Below are 17,760 nucleotides of genomic sequence, written 5' to 3'. Positions count from 1 at the left end.
TTGTCCTCAAACATCTCATTTCCAGCACATCCACCCTCCTGTGCACTACTCTATCCATAACCCATGCCTCGCAACCATACAACATTGTTGGAACCACTATTCCTTCAAACATACCCATTTTTGCTTTCCGAGATAATGTTCTCGACTTCCACACATTCTTCAAGGCTCCCAGGATTTTCGCCCCCTCGACCCTATGATTCACTTCTGCTTCCATAGTTCTATCCGCTGCCAGATCCACTCCCAGATATCTAAAACACTTTACTTCCTCCAGTTTTTCTCCATTCAAACTTACCTCCCAATTGACTTGACCCTCAACCCTACCGTGCCTAATAACCTTGCTCTTATTCACATTTACTCTTAACTTCCTTCTTTCACACACTTTACCAAACTCAGTCACCAGCTTCTGCAGTTTCTCACATGAATCAGCCACCAACGCTGTACCATCAGCGAACAACAATTGACTCACTTCCCAAGCTCTCTCATCCCCAACTGACTGCATACTTGCCCCTCTTTCCAAAACTCTTGCATTCACCTCCCTAACAACCCCATCCATAAACAAATTAAACAACCATGGAGACATCACACACCCCTGCCGCAAACCTACATTCACTGAGAACCAATCACTTTCCTCTCTTCCTACACGTACACATGCCTTACATCCTCGATAAAAACTTTTCACTGCTTCTAACAACTTACCTCCCACACCATATATTCTTAGTACCTTCCACAGAGCATCTCTATCAACTCTATCATATGCCTTCTCCAGATCCATAAATAATACACACAAATCCATTTGCTTTTCTAAGTATTTCTCACATACATTCTTCAAAGCAAACGCCTGATCCACACATCCTCTTCCACTTCTGAAACCACACTGCTCTTCCCCAGTCTGATGCTCTGTACATGCCTTCACCCTCTCAATCAATACCCTCCCATATAATTTACCAGGAATACTCAACAAACTTATACCTCTGTAATTTGAGCACTCACTCTTATCCCCTTTGCCTTTATACAATGGCACTGTGCACGCATTCCGCCAATCCTCAGGCACCTCACCATGAGTCATTTTTTTTTTTTTTTCATACTATTCGCTATTTCCCGCGATAGCGAGGTAGCGTTAAGAACAGAGGACTGGGCCTTTGAGGGAATATCCTCACCTGGACCTCTTCTCTGTTCCTTCTTTTGGAAAATCAAAAAAAAAAAAAAAAAAAAAAAAAAAAAACGAGAGGGGAGGATTTCCAGCCCCCCGCTCCCTTCCCTTTTAGTCGCCTTCTACGACACGCAGGGAATACGTGGGAAGTATTCTTTCTCCCCTATCCCCAGGGAAATATATATATATATATATATATATATATATATATATATATATATATATATATATATATATATATATATTTTTTTTTTTTTTTTTTTTTTTTATACTTTGTCGCTGTCTCCCGCGTTTGCGAGGTAGCGCAAGGAAACAGACGAAAGAAATGGCCCAACCCCCCCCATACACATGTACATACACACGTCCACACACGCAAATATACATACCTACACAGCTTTCCATGGTTTACCCCAGACGCTTCACGTGCCTTGATTCAATCCACTGACAGCACGTCAACCCCTGTATACCACATATATATATATATATATATATATATATATATATATATATATATATATATATATACATAGAAATTACATGAGGGGAAAATGCACAAAGATGCCTTCAAAAATTCAAGAAATTAGTGTAACTTATCTTAACATTATGTGTAACAAGATTTGGCATTCAACCAAGCAATATTCTATTATTTCTTACACTCTAAAGTACAGTGCTCCTCGCTTGGATCTTAATCTATTTCACTAACTACAAAGCAAACAAAATCTTGCCTTTCTCTGTAGCCAGTAATTTCCTACATTTAAAGAAGAATGATGGTAGTAAATTTTCCTTTTATATAACACAAAAGGAATCAACAATGGTGTGAGAAAGTCGGTTAGTGATAGCAGGAGATGACTGATAGTAAGAATAGTGAGGATGGTACGAGTATCAGACAAGTGTCAGCACAGAACAATGGGCAAAGATTGTGATGTTTGGAGAAAGTTCTGTATGAGCTATCTGATTAAAACATTCATTCAGCTGTATACATAATCCTACAAATTCAGATTTTTCCCCTTCTCTTCAGACATAATACTTGCTGTCTCTTCTGAGTGGAATACTCTCTATTTCTCTACCTGTATTATTATGCTATGTGATGGTGTTAGTGATGCATAGGTTTAAATTCTGGTTGTGAAAATGGTTCACAGTCAACCTAGCTGTTTATCCACCCCTGTGGATTGGTCGATAAAATGGGTACCTGGCTCAGACTAGGGTTTATATGTATATATATCATTATTATCATTATTATTTTGCTTTGTCATTGTCTCCCGTGTTAGCGAGGTAGCGCAAGGAAACAGACAAAAGAATGGCCCAACCCACCCACATACACATGTATATACATACACGTCCACATACGCAAATATACATACCTATACATCTCAACGTATACATATATATACACACACAGACATATACATATATACAAATATACATAATTCATACTGTCTGCCTTTATTCGATCCCATCGCCAACCCACCACACATGAAATAACAACCCCCTCCCCCCGCATGTGCGAGAGGTAGCGCTAGGAAAAGACAACAAAGGCCACATTCGTTCACACTCAGTCTCTAGCTGTCATGTATAATGCACTGAAACCACAGCTCCCTTTCCACATCCAGGCCCCACAGAACTTTCCATGATTAAGACCTCAGTTGCCCGTGCCATCTTAGCTAACAGAAAGAGAGAGAAAAACAAAAATTCAACTAATAATCATTACATTTCTATCTGTAGCTCATCAGAACCAAGAAGCATGATACTGTATTTTATTACCATACTGTATTTTATTACCATACTCCAAGTACCTGGAGTATTACAATTACAGCTGTTATGCATTAGCTACCATTAACAACTGGAAATATCACTTATGATAATACTCTAAACTATTCAATTTGACAATCTATACATAATCCAGAATTTCTATGTTGGTGAAGTGCCAACAAGTTACTATGGCTTAGTGGATATCATCTTCTATCTACCTACCTATATTTCTGATGCCCATTCCCTCTGGAAACTCCCATCAAGGGGATGGCCTCAGCAAAAGAGTCTCAACTTATGCCTATCCTTACATACCTCCCTTGCATACACCATTCCATGGGTTCTTCCCCAATTTCTCTCCATGTGGTACTCTTCCATTTTATTTCCCAAAGGCACAGATGGTCTTCCTGTCACACCAACATCTTTAATCATACTGTCATACTCTCCTTGCATTTTTTTCAATTGCCCAAGCCATTCCAAAGTATTGTTTCAAGACGGTACGACCACTGGGTACGACTACAACCACGGTACAACGTTGCTACCAACAGGTACGACGGTACGACCCAGGGGTTACAACGGTACGACCCCTGGGTACGATGGTACGACCACTGACTCGTGAAGTATGAGCCAAAGATCTACCACTCCACAATTCATTCCCTCTGCATTTCCTGCCATACCAGATCTCTCATACACCCCCTCATTACTTTCATTGCTACTAATATTAATTCTTACTGCATGCTTCTTTCAAATAACCCCATAATCATGTTTCAGCTGCATAGGTTGGGATTGGGATGACTATGCTTGTCACTTAATCCTTTCTTCATTTCCATACTTACACCTCTACCCTTCCTTATTCTATTGTCTCCATTGGCTCCTCTATCTTGTACTGCTCTCTCCCTTATGTCTCATTTCATATCACTAAACTTTGCCAAGACAGCTTCCAAATGCTTAAATTCTGTCACCTCTTCCAGTTCTTCTCCCCCCCACCCATATCAGTTTAGTACACGTTTTACTTTCAATCCATTGGGCTCAGGAAAATCTAAACTTTCACTCTGTTCCCTTTCACACACCATTACTTTACTTTTACTCACATTTACCTCCAACCACCTATGCTTACAAAAGTCATTATACATACAACTTTTAGCAACTCCCCTTCATTCTCAGCAACCAACACAGTATCATCTGCAAACAGGCTTGTCAGAAGATGCCATAATTCATCACCACACTCCATCACTACACCTCTTTTCCCTAGTTTTGCTTTCACCCTCTTATCACTCCATCCATACATATATTAAAAAGCTACAGTGACATCACACAGCTGTGCCTCACACCCAGATCTCCACCAAAATTTTCACTCTACCTGACTAGTATTGATATCCAATGAATAAAAAAGGCATTGATACAGAAGAGAGGCAGCTAGGTACTCTAAAATCTCAGAATGTCTGATTCATTGTATTCTAAGGTATATGACCCTTTGCAGCTTTTTATGGTAGACAGCAATTCCTATTTCTTTCAGTTACAGGCTTAGCAGGTCTCTCAATAGATTTTAGCATTTTGAATACAATGATTCATTCACTATAACAGTCAAAATGTATCCCTGAAGTATCAATTCTTTTTTATTAAAAAGTTTACAAAACATAAAAATTTGGGGTGAAAATTATGACTTCTAAAGCTGCTTCTTCCACCTCTTGATGAAACGGTGTACAGCATGGCAAACTTCAAGAGGAGCATCTGTCATCAAGTCATGACCACCACCAGGTATCATCTCCAGGAAAGCTCTAGGGATTGTTCTCTCCATTTCACACATTTCCACCAATGAAACACGGTCATCCTTCATGCCATGTAACAAGAGTGTAGGAACTGTGATGCGGCGGTGAAAGGCAACATCTCCTTCAGGCCAGTTCTGTCCTTTAGCTACATGCTCAAGAACATAACGAGGAGTTGGAGTGATGGCTGACCCAGAGAGGGTGGCAGCAGCAAAGTGCTTCCCTCTTGGAGCATATAGGATTTCACGACTGCAACAACCACAAGCCAAAAATGGGCTCAGGAATGCAGCAAGATGTGAATGCAGGAAAGATTTGCTTGGAGGATTGGGGATAAGGGGATTGGGTCCACCAGAGCTAGCTAAGACAACTAGGCGCACTGACAATGCTCGACCTCTTGCTAAAGCTGCAGCCAAAGAACATCCACAACCATGTCCAATAACAACACACTTGCGTCCCTGAGGCACAAACAAATCAAAAGTCATGAGTCATAAATACATTAAATAACCTTACCAACCAGTCAACAATACAGTCACCCCCTTTTTTAATAAATTCCACTGCAATACCATCCAAACCTGCTGCCTTGCTGACTTTCATCTTCAGCAAAGCTTTTACTAACTCTTCTCTGTTTACCAAATCATTTTCCCTAACCCTCTCACTTTGCACACCACCTCGACCAAAACACCCTATATCTGCCACTCTATCATCAAACACATTCAACAAACCTTCAAAATACTCACTCCATCTCCTTCTCACATCACCACTACTTGTTATCACCTCCCCATTAGCCCCCTTCACTGAAGTTCCCATTTGCTCCCTTGTCTTACGCACTTTATTTACCTCCTTCCAGAACATCTTTTTATTCTCCCTAAAATTTAATGATACTCTCTCACCCCAATTCTCATTTGCCCTTTTTTTCACCTTCTGCACCTTTCTCTTGACCTCCTGTCTCTTTCTTTTATACATCTCCCACTCATTTGCATTTTTTCCCTGCAAAAATCATCCAAATGCCTCTCTCTTCTCTTTCACTAATAATCTTACTTCTTCATCCCACCACTCACTACCCTATATATCTATCCCTGAGGATAGGGGAGAAAGGATACTTCCCATGTATTCCCTGCCTGTCGTAGAAGGCGACTAAAAGGGAAGGGAGCGGGGGGCTGGAAATCCTCCCCTCTCATTTTTTTTTTTTTCAAAAGAAGGAAAAGAGAAGGGGGCCAGGTGAGGATATTCCCTCAAAGGCCCAGTCCTCTGTTCTTAATGCTACCTTGCTAACTGCGGGAAATGGCGAATAGTATGAAAGAAAAGGAAGATGTGGAAGTTTATGCCATCCTATAAGTGAAACCTCTAAATACTGCAGTTTCATTTTACTTATTTCCCCCATTCTATCAGATGCTTTATAAAGGGATAGTAATGCCAGATATGGAAAATTTATGGTTTTGCCTTGATAAAAGCATAGTTAAAAAGGACTAATCACCATTTTCATACTTTAGTAGAAAATCAGCACTCCTCAGGAATGCAGATGGAAATCAAAACCATAGCAATAGGGTTAAAGAAAAATTCAATCAACTGGTGGCAAGACAATGGTTAAGAAAAATTTACTTTAACAGATACCCCTCATCTCTTTCTTATTTTCTTAAACTTACCTCCCCTAAAAAAAAATAAATTTGTTATATACCTGAATGAACATCAACATTTAATTTCCTCTCTGTCTAGAACTCAGAACATCAAAAAGAATTAAACTAACAGTAAAAGCAAATTAAAATCATACCCTTACAATTTAAAGATGAAGGCTTTCCCACAGATGTTGCAGAGGTTGGTGCGCTCCTTAATGTGTTTAGCAAGAATGTGTCTTCTTCTGCTCTCTCGAGTGGCCAGTCTTAATCCACATAACTCACACATGAATGGTTTCTCTGCCAATCATACTGACAATTATAGTACCTCATTGTGATACCTAGCAATGTTAAAGTTAGACAACCTAAATATTATAAAATTTTCAATAAAATTTTTTACTAAAAGGACAACAAAAAGGAAATTTTAAAAATCAGTGTTTCTCTTCTAATCTAAAAGCTACAGTTATGATTTATCTGGCAGCTTTAAAGAAGCTACATTATGTAAATACTATCTATCTGGCAGCTTTAAATACAATGGATTATGTAAAATACTGTTAAAGACTATGTGAAAACAAGAACTATTCAAAGAATAGATGTGGACTAAAGACAGTCATAATAAAAGGGAATACCTTATAGGTAGAGTACTCCTTCAATAAAAAACAGCTCAGTATCTATAATTTCATTTATCCACCTATCTACTCTACATATACATTTCATATGTCAAGGAAAAGTGGCACACAAAGAATCTTCCTACAACATTTCAACCATCATCAAACTCCACAAAATTTGAGACTGACACTTGAAAGCTATGTTCAAAATATTTGTTGAAATTTTTTTATAAAGGTTTGGCTAACACTGCTGAAAAATTCTTCATAAAGATTTGGCTATCACAATGTGATGAGGTCAATAACTGCTTACACTTTGAAAAAACAGTTAAGAAAATAAGAGCAGCATTGACCAATAAACACAGAAATGTAAAGGAGCTGAGGCACAGAAAAATAAAAGGGAATAACTGAAAGACACTGTTTTGAAAATTATCAGAGATAAAGTCAGGGTGAGGCATGAATGTGACCAAAGAAAAGATCTTCCACAAGGCAAAATGCAAAAATTCATCTATTATGACACTTCTATTGCAAGATGAAGCTAAGTATTGGGCTATCTATACAAATAAATAACTACAGGATAAGTCAAAATAAGAGAAGTAAATGCATTAACAGCAATGAGGATTGTAAGTTTCACAATTTATTCATATATTGCACAACACCTTTAGTGCAATATCATTTTCCTTGGATGGCAATGAAATATCATTTTAAGCTGTTAAATGCTATCTAAATGTAACAGGCATATAACATGACCTAAGACAGATCTGTAATGAGTTTGAAAAAACTACCTTTCACTGCAGGAAATGATTCATAAGTAACAAATTTTGGTTTTGTGACTCCTCTCGTTGATCTGGAATGTGTTACAGCTCTTAACATATTGTCACCATCACCATTTCTGAGAACATAACACAAAAAAATCACAGTGAAAGACATTAATTTCTGCCAAAACATGCTCTGTAACAGCAGGTCTTGATACTTTCAAGAATAATGAAAAACATTCATGGGTAATCTTGTCTGCTATTCATAAATGGTTAAGAAATAATTATACATAGTAATAAGCCAATCATAAGCCAATATTCCTGTTTCATGATAAGAGAAGTGGACCAGTCAGTATGATACAGTGGTTAAATTGATGAAAACTACTATTGACGTTTGTGTAAATAAATTATACATTTCCCTTTTCCATAGCCAGAGGTTGAACCATTATGTGACATTCATTTTTCATTTCATATCAAGCTAGAAGTTTCAGTTTTCTAAATTATCTCTCACATTTTTCATATGTATACATATGTATATGTGTGTACGTGTGTATATGTGCGTATGTATGTGTATATATATGTATATATACATTTTTTCTTTTTTTTTGCTTTGTCGCTGTCTCCTGCATTTGCGAGGTAGCGCAAGGAAACAGACGAAAGAAATGGCTCAACCTACCCCCATACACATGTATATACATACACGTCCACATACGCAAATATACATACCTACACAGCTTTCCATGGTTTACCCCACACGCTTCACATGCCCTGACTCAATCCACTGACAGCACGTCAACCCCGGTATACCACATCGATCCAATTCACTCTATTCCTTGCCCTCCTTTCACCCTCCTGCATGTTCAGGCCCCGATCACACAAAATCTTTTTCACTCCATCTTTCCACCTCCAATTTGGTCTCCCACTTCTCCTCGTTCCCTCCACCTCCAACACATATATCCTCTTGGTCAATCTTTCCTCACTCATTCTCTCCATGTGCCCAAACCATTTCAAAACACCCTCTTCTGCTCTCTCAACCACGCTCTTTTTATTTCCACACATCTCTCTTACCCTTACGTTACTTACTTGATCAAACCACCTCACACCACACATTGTCCTCAAACATCTCATTTCCAGCACATCCACCCTCCTGTGCACAACTCTATCCATAGCCCACGTCTCGCAACCATACAACATTGGTGGAACCACTATTCCTTCAAACATACCCATTTTTGCTTTCCGAGATAATGTTCTCGACTTCCACACATTCTTCAAGGCTCCCAGGATTTTCGCCCCCTCCCCCACCCAATGATTCACTTCCGCTTCCATAGTTCCATCCGCTGCCAGATCCACTCCCAGATATCTAAAACACTTTACTTCCTCCAGTTTTTCTCCATTCAAACTTACCTCCCAATTGCCTTGACCCTCAACCCTACTGTACCTAATAACCTTGCTCTTATTCACATTTACTCTTAACTTTCTTCTTTCACACACTTTACCAAACTCAGTCACCAGCTTCTGCAGTTTCTCACATGAATCAGCCACCAGCGCTATATCATCAGCGAACAACAACTGACTCACTTCCCAAGCTCTCTCATTCACAACAGACTTCATACTTGCCCCACTTTCCAAAACTCTTGCATTCACCTCCCTAACAACCCCATCCATAAACAAATTAAACAACCATGGAGACATGGTATATTATCCCTAGGGAAAGGGGTGAAAGAATACTTCCCACGCATTCCTCGCGTGTCGTAGAAGGCGACTAGAGGGGACGGGAGCAGGGGGCCAGAAATCCTCCCCTCCTTGTATTTTTAACTTTCTAAAATGGGAAACAGAAGAAGGAGTCATGCGGGGAGTGCTCATCCTCCTCGAAGGCTCAGATTGGGGTGTCTAAATGTGTGTGGATGTAACCAAGATGTGAAAAAAGGAGAGATAGGTAGTATGTTTGAGGAAAGGAAACTGCATGTTTTGGCTCTGAGTGAAACGAAGCTCAAGGGTAAAGGGGAAGAGTGGTTTGGGAATGTCTTGGGAGTAAAGTCAGGGGTTAGTGAGAGGACAAGAGCAAGGGAAGGAGTAGCACTACTCCTGAAACAGTTGTGGGAGTATGTGATAGAATGTAAGAAAGTAAATTCTCGATTAATATGGGTAAAACTGAAAGTTGATGGAGAGAGATGGGTGATTATTGGTGCATATGCACCGCGGCATGAGAAGAAAGATCATGAGAGGCAAGTGTTTTGGGAGCAGCTGAATGAGTGTGTTAGTGCTTTTGATGCACGAGACCAGGTTATAGTGATGGGTGATTTGAATGCAAAGGTGAGTAATGTGGCAGTTGAGGGAATAATTGGTATACATGGGGTGTTCAGCGTTGTAAATGGAAATGGTGAAGAGCTTGTAGATTTATGTGCTGAAAAAGGACTTGTGATTGGGAATACCTGGTTTAAAAAGCGAAATATACATAAGTATATGTATGTAAGTAGGAGAGATGGCCAGAGAGCGTTATTGGATTACGTGTTAATTGACAGGCGTGCGAAAGAGAGACTTTTGGATGTTAATGTGCTGAGAGGTGCAACTGGAGGGATGTCTGATCATTATCTTGTGGAGGCTAAGGTGAAGATTTGTATGGGTTTTCAGAAAAGAAGAGTGAATGTTGGGGTGAAGAGGGTGGTGAGAGTAAGTGAGCTTGAGGAGGAGACTTGTGTGAGGAAGTACCAGGAGAGACTGAGTACAGAATGGAAAAAGGTGAGAACAATGGAAGTACGGGGAGTGGGGGAGGAATGGGATGTATTTAGGGAAGCAGTGATGGATTGCGCAAAAGATGCTTGTGGCATGAGAAGAGTGGGAGGTGGGTTGATTAGAAAGGGTAATGAGTGGTGGGATGAAGAAGTAAGAGTATTAGTGAAAGAGAAGAGAGAGGCATTTGGACGATTTTTGCAGGGAAAAAATGCATTTGAGTGGGAGATGTATAAAAGAAAGAGACAGGAGGTCAAGAGAAAGGTGCAAGAGGTGAAAAAGAGGGCAAATGAGAGTTGGGGTGAGAGAGTATCATTAAATTTTAGGGAGAATAAAAAGATGTTTTGGAAGGAGGTAAATAAAGTGCGTAAGACAAGGGAGCAAATGGGAACTTCAGTGAAGGGCGCAAATGGGGAGGTGATAACAAGTAGTGGTGATGTGAGAAGGAGATGGAGTGAGTATTTTGAAGGTTTGTTGAATGTGTTTGATGACAGAGTGGCAGATATAGGGTGTTTTGGTCGAGGTGGTGTGCAAAGTGAGAGGGTTAGGGAAAATGATTTGGTAAACAGAGAAGAGGTAGTAAAAGCTTTGCGGAAGATGAAAGCCGGCAAGGCAGCAGGTTTGGATGGTATTGCAATGGAATTTATTAAAAAAGGGGGTGACTGTATTGTTGACTGGTTGGTAAGGTTATTTAATGTATGTATGACTCATGGTGAGGTGCCTGAGGATTGGCGGAATGCGTGCATAGTGCCATTGTACAATGGCAAAGGGGATAAGAGTGAGTGCTCAAATTACAGAGGCATAAGTTTGTTGAGTATTCCTGGGAAATTATATGGGAGGGTATTGATTGAGAGGGTGAAGGCATGTACAGAGCATCAGATTGGGGAAGAGCAGTGTGGTTTCAGAAGTGGTAGAGGATGTGTGGATCAGGTGTTTGCTTTGAAGAATGTATGTGAGAAATGCTTAGAAAAGCAAATGGATTTGTATGTAGCATTTATGGATCTGGAGAAGGCATATGATAGAGTTGATAGAGATGCTCTGTGGAAGGTATTAAGAATATATGGTGTGAGAGGCAAGTTGTTAGAAGCAGTGAAAAGTTTTTATCGAGGATGTAAGGCATGTGTACGTGTAGGAAGAGAGGAAAGTGATTGGTTCTCAGTGAATGTATGTTTGCGGAAAGGGTGTGTGATGTCTCCATGGTTGTTTAATTTGTTTATGGATGGGGTTGTTAGGGAGGTGAATGCAAGAGTTTTGGAAAGAGGGGCAAGTATGAAGTCTGTTGTGAATGAGAGAGCTTGGGAAGTGAGTTAGTTGTTGTTCGCTGATGATACAGCGCTGGTGTCTGATTCATGTGAGAAACTGCAGAAGCTGGTGACTGAGTTTGGTAAAGTGTGTGAAAGAAGAAAGTTAAGAGTAAATGTGAATAAGAGCAAGGTTATTAGGTACAGTAGGGTTGAGGGTCAAGTCAATTGGGAGGTAAGTTTGAATGGAGAAAAACTGGAGGAAGTAAAGTGTTTTAGATATCTGGGAGTGGATCTGGCAGCGGATGGAACCATGGAAGCGGAAGTGAATCATTGGGTGGGGGAGAGGGCAAAAATCCTGGGAACCTTGAAGAATGTGTGGAAGTCGAGAACATTATCTCCGAAAGCAAAAATGGCTATGTTTGAAGTAATAGTGGTTCCAACAATGTTGTATGGTTGCGAGGCGTGGGCTATGGATAGAGTTGTGCGCAGGAGGGTGGATGTGCCGGAAATGAGATGTTTGAGGACAATGTTTGGTGTGAGGTGGTTTGATTGAGTAAGTAATGTAAGGGTAAGAGAGATGTGTGGAAATAAAAAGAGCGTGGTTGAGAGAGCAGAAGAGGGTGTTTTGACATGGTTTGGGCACATGGAGAGAATGAGTGAGGAAAGATTGACCAAGAGGATATATGTGTCGGAGGTGGAGGGAACAAGGAGAAGTGGGAGACCAAATTGGAGGTGGAAAGATGGAGTGAAAAAGATTTTGTGTGATCGGGGCCTGAACATGCAGGAGGGTGAAAGGAGGGCAAGGAATAGAGTGAATTGGATCAATGTGGTATACCGGGGTTGACGTGCTGTCAGTGGATTGAATCAGGGCATGTGAAGCGTCTGGGGTAAACCATGGAAAGTTGTGTGGGGCCTGGATGTGGAAAGGGAGCTGTGGTTTCGGGCATTATTGCATGACAGCTAGAGACTGAGTGTGAATGAATGGAGCCTTTGTTGTCTTTTCCTAGTGCTACCTCGCACACATGAGGGGGGAGGGGGATGGTATTCCATGTGTGGTGAGGTGGCGATGGGAATGAATAAAGGCAGACAGCGTGAATTGTGTGCATGGGTATATATGTATGTGTCTGTGTGTGTATATATATGTGTACATTGAGATGTATAGGTATGTATATTTGCGTGTGTGGACGTGTATGTATATACATTGTGTATGGGGGTGGGTTGGGCCATTTCTTTCGTCTGTTTCCTTGCGCTACCTCGCAAATGCGGGAGACAGCGACAAAGCAAAATAAATAAATAAATATATAGTAATATATCCACTTTATCAATGTATCACTAATTTTTCTAAAATCATTCTCTTTTCATGCCTGACTGCTATTTCCTACATTAACAAGGTGGTGCCAGAAACAAATGAAGAAGGGCCATATCCACTCACATCCATTTTCTAGCTGTTGTGTGTACTGCATGAAACCATATTTCTTTATCCAAAACCTGGCCCAAAGAACTCTACATGGTTTACCCTGGACACTTCACATGCCTTGGTTCACACCATCAACAGCTTGTCAGCCCTAGTAACAACAACATTCCAATTCACATCATCCCGTGCACACCTTTCACCCTTCTGCATATTCAGACCCTGCTCATTCAAAATCTCTCCAACTCCAATTTCATTTCCCAATTCTCCTTGTTCCCTCCACTTCTGACACAGACATCTTTTTTGTCAACCTTTCCTTACTCATTCTCTTCTTTTGTCCAAACCATTTCAGCACATCATCCTCTGCTCTCTCAACCAAACTCTTTTTTATTAGCATGCATCTCTCTTACCCTTTCATTACTTACTGAGTAAAACTGCCTCACACCAGATACTGTCCTCTAACTTTTCATTTCTACCACATCTACCCTCCTCAATATGGTCTATCTATGGCCTGTGCCTTGCATCCATATAATATTTTGGGGACTGCTATTCCTTCAAACACACCCATTGACTCTCTCAAATAATCTCTCATTCCACACATTCTTCAGCGATCCCAGAACCTTCATCCTCTACCCCACCCAGTAACACTTCTGCTTCCATAGTTCCATCAACTGCCATGTCAAGTCCCAGATATATAAAACACTTCACTTCCTCCAATTTTTCTTCACTCAAACTCACACCCTAACTAGCCTGTCCCTCAACCCTGCTAAACCTTAAATCCCTGCTTTTATTCACATTCACTCTCAATTTTCTCCTTTTACACACTTCTCCAAACTTTGTCATTTCTGCAATTTCTCACTCGAATCTGCAATCAGTGCTGTATCATCATCAAACAACTGACTCACTTCCAAGGCCCTCTAATCCTCCACAGACTGCATACTTGCCCGTCTCTCCAAGACTCTCGCATTTACCTCCCTTACCGCAAACTGAACAACCATGGTGGTATCACATACCCCTACCACAGACCAACCTTCACTTGTAACCATTCACTCTCCTCTATTCTAACTAGTTCACAAACCTTACACCCTAGATAGAAAGCTCTCACTGCTTCTAACAACTTTCCTCCCACAAAGCATTTCTATCAACACATCTCTTTTTCTAAGTATTTCTCAGAAACATTTTTTTTAAGCAAACACCTGATCTTACATCCTCTACCATTTCTGAAACCACACTGCTCCTTCCCAATCTGATGCCCTCACCCTCTCAATTAATACCCTCCCATATTCAACAAACTTATACCTCTTTAGTTTGAACACTCTCCTTTATACCCCTTGCCCTTGCACTATACATGCATTCACCACTCCACAGACACCTTTTCATGGTCCATACATACACTTAATATCCTAACCTACCAATCAACAACACAGTCAGCCCCTTTCCTAACAAATTCAACTGCAATTCTACACTCAATCTCTCCTGGTATTTCTTCATCCAAATCTCTTTTCTATGCTCACTTACTCTCATCATTCTTTACTCCATGACACTGTCTTCTCTTTTTTGAAAAACTCTACAAATCTTCACCCTTGCCTCCACAAGATAATGCTCAGACATCCTACCAGCTGCCACTCTCGGCACAGTTACATCCAAAAGTCTCTCTTTTACATGCTTATCAAAATATTACCATCCCTTTCATTACTCCTACACTTGTAGTAATTAACAAGGTCAGTAACTTCTGTATTTACAAAGGTAAAAACGTCATTTATGATAACCTAACTGTAAACTAGTCTCATTGCAACATTCATGACTAAAGATAATTCTCAGCTTTCTGTAAATTCCAAACATACTTCTAAGCCATCAACATACTTCAATACATCAACATACTCTTTAATGCCATATTTTTTATCTAAGCCATTCTCCAATAAATTCTCACCTCTTATGGTACATTTCTTAAATCAACATGACCTATAATTAACAGTTCTCACCTCATCATCTTCACTGAATTTTCAAAATTGCCAGGATTTTCATCCCTTCCTTGTTCAGCTACACAGCCCCTACTTTCAACCTCAAACTCATCTGTTCTAGTATTTGATGAAATTTCATTGGTCTTTTCTTCTGTTAAAGAACCCCAATAACTGGTAGACTGGGAATCAAGGCTTCCATCACCAACCAAATACTCCTCCAGGTAAATAACATCTTCCCTTTCTAAATTCTCCATACAGTTGATCAAGTAATCCATGTTGTCCAGGCTCTACAACACACAAAAGAGCAAACTTAGACACCCATAAGAATGTGAACAGGACATTTCATGATACTGAAGAGTTCAACATCTATACACAATCAATAACAACTTCTGATACGTCAAATACTGGTTATCAAAATATTCATCAAGGAATTTCCTCTGGAAAACACATGGCACATACCTCATTCCACTCCTCATTGGTACTCATGCTGTAACTGAAATAGCAGCACCTGGAAAAAGGAACATATATACTCTGCATTATTTTTCATATTTGCTTAGTGCTTCCTGCCTTAATGAGGTAGCACAGAAACAGATGAACAAGCAGCCTCAAATGCTCAAACTCACTTACTCGCCATCATGTATAATACAGCAAAACCTGAGCCCATCATCCACAGCCAAGTCCAACAGACCCCTCTGATAGCATGTGTACCCCCTATATACCATATCACATCAATTCACTTTATCCCATGCACACCTCTTACTCTCCAGAATGTTCAGACTATGATATCCCAAAACTTCTTTCACTCCATCCTTCATTCTCTCTCTTGGTCTCCTGTGTGGCAGCAGAGACCAACAGTATTGTCATCAAGTAAAATATGTGATGAGCACTATACACTAGCACTGTTTGAGGGCAAAATCTTGTTGTAGGTACTCATAAGTACTCCTCATTCCTCCCTTCACTTCTGACATGTAGTTCCCCTTAGTTAGTCTGTCTTTTCTCATCCTGTCCACATGTCCAAAATATTTTTATAACACACCTTGGTCAGCTCTCTCAATCACACTGGACATACTAACAAACCTCTCTCTTACTCTGTCATTCCTAACATTAATTAATCCATCTCAAACCACATACTGTCCTTAGGCCTTCGATTTCTTACATGTCCACCCTCTTTTTTTGCTTTCAGAGCTCATACATCACTGTCAGGGTGATCATACCTTCAAATACACCTTTTCTTTCTTTTTCTTTCAAACTGTTCGCCATTTCCCGCATTAGCGAGGTAGCGTTAAGAACAGAGGACTGGGCCTTTGAGGGAATACCCTCACCTGGCCCTCCTCTTCCACCCTATGACTCACCTCAACTTCCATGAATCCATCTGCTGCCAAATCCACTCCTGGGTACCTTAAGCACTCCAACTTTTCCAGATTTTCCCAGCAGAAACATGCTTGTACCATCCTATCTCATCCCCTCCTGCTACACCTCATTACTTTACTTTTGTTTACATTACCTTTCAATTTCTTTAAACTTTTCTCTTTCATACTATTCGCCATTTCCCGCGATAGCCAGGTAGTGTTAAGAACAGAGGACTGGGCCTTTGAGGGAATATCCTCACCTGGCCCCTTTCTGTTCCTTCTTTTAGAAAATAATGATAATAAAAAAAAAAACGAGAGGGGGAGGATTTCCAGCCCCCGCTCCCTTCCCTTTTAGTAGCCTTCTACGACATGCAGGGAATACATGTGAAGTGTTCTTTCTCCCCTATCCCCAGGGATTTCTTTAAACACTCTCTCAAAATCAAACACCAGCTTTGAGAGCTTCTCTCTCAAATGGTCATCAAAGCTGTCTTACCTGCAAACAAATGACTAACATCCAGACCTCCCCTGCACCAGCCTTCTATAGAACTGCTTCTTCTCACCAAGATCCCTACATCTACTTCCCTCACCAACCCCTCCAAACTGAACAGTCATGATAACGTCAAACACTCTTATCACACACTCATTCGATAAGGTAATTAGTAGAGGGTTTTGTTTACTGGGGAAAATGCGGGGGTAATTAATGTAGCATTCTCAGCAAATGTTATTGTACTCTTGAAACATTACACTAGCACTGCAGAACATTACTTAACATTCAAATCAATTAGCAATGCACAGCTAAACCGACAAATCCCATGCTAAAATTTTAGAAGGCAGATGCACATTTTCCAGGCCTGTTATAAATGTTCTCTTCCTAAGGAATTATTACTGCTACTGTAAAGAATGTCAGAATGTGGCATTTTCCTTTTTCACCCTCAAAGCCCATCTTTCAGCATTCAATAACTCATTTGTGGTAGGATAGTGAGGAATGGGGAAAATATGGGATTAGATAATAATGTTTTCCTTGCATGTCATAGAAAATGACTAATTAGGGCAGGAGTGAGGGTGCTGGAAACCCTCATCTTGTATTTCAATTTCTAAAAAATGGAATAGCAGAAGGAGCCAAGCAAGGAGTGCTCATCCTTCTTGAAGACTCAAGTTGGGGTGCCTAAATGTGTATGGATGTAACCAGGATGACAAAGGAGGTAGTATGTTTGAGGAAAGAAACCTGGATTTTCTAGCTGTAAGTGAAGCAAAACTCAAGGGTAAAGGGAAAGAAAGGTCTGGAAATGTCTCAGGAGTAAAGTCAGAGGTTGGTGAGAAGACAAAAACTAAGGAAGAAGGAGTACTCAAGCAGGAGTTGTAAGGGTGTGTGAGTGTAAGAAAGTAAATTCTAGACTAATGTGTGTAACAATGAAAGTGGATGGTGAGAGATG

The 17,760-nt window shown here is 40.3% G+C and overlaps 2 protein-coding genes across 3 annotated transcripts in view; both read right to left on the bottom strand.

The window, feature by feature from the left end:
• Positions 1–17,760, bottom strand: part of LOC139765296 (uncharacterized) — a 120,915-nt gene that overhangs the window by 89,411 nt on the left and 13,744 nt on the right. For both annotated transcript variants that reach the window (XM_071692681.1, XM_071692680.1), the window contains exons 2-5: positions 15,438–15,486; positions 15,000–15,265; positions 7,663–7,769; positions 6,437–6,572 (exon numbers count right to left, since the gene is read on the bottom strand). In XM_071692681.1, the coding sequence (XP_071548782.1) occupies positions 6,437–6,572; positions 7,663–7,769; positions 15,000–15,265; positions 15,438–15,464 (536 nt within the window). In that variant the 5' untranslated portion in view covers positions 15,465–15,486. The remainder of the gene's footprint in view (positions 1–6,436; positions 6,573–7,662; positions 7,770–14,999; positions 15,266–15,437; positions 15,487–17,760) is intronic.
• Positions 1,628–5,740, bottom strand: LOC139765295 (protein ABHD8-like). Its single transcript, XM_071692679.1, has one exon. It carries the CDS (start codon positions 5,142–5,144, stop codon positions 4,563–4,565), a length of 582 nt encoding a protein of 193 aa, XP_071548780.1. The 5' UTR covers positions 5,145–5,740; the 3' UTR covers positions 1,628–4,562.

This window comes from Panulirus ornatus, chromosome 53, assembly GCF_036320965.1.
Source record: "Panulirus ornatus isolate Po-2019 chromosome 53, ASM3632096v1, whole genome shotgun sequence".
Taxonomy (NCBI): Eukaryota; Metazoa; Arthropoda; class Malacostraca; order Decapoda; family Palinuridae; genus Panulirus; species Panulirus ornatus.
The sequence above is the reverse complement of the archived record's forward strand: the minus strand, read 5'-3'. Positions and strand labels throughout refer to the sequence as shown.

Coding starts and splice junctions, on each gene's coding strand:
- LOC139765295 (XM_071692679.1), bottom strand. CDS start 5,144: ATGACTTTTGATTTGTTTGTGCCTCAGGGACGCAAGTGTGTTGTTATT.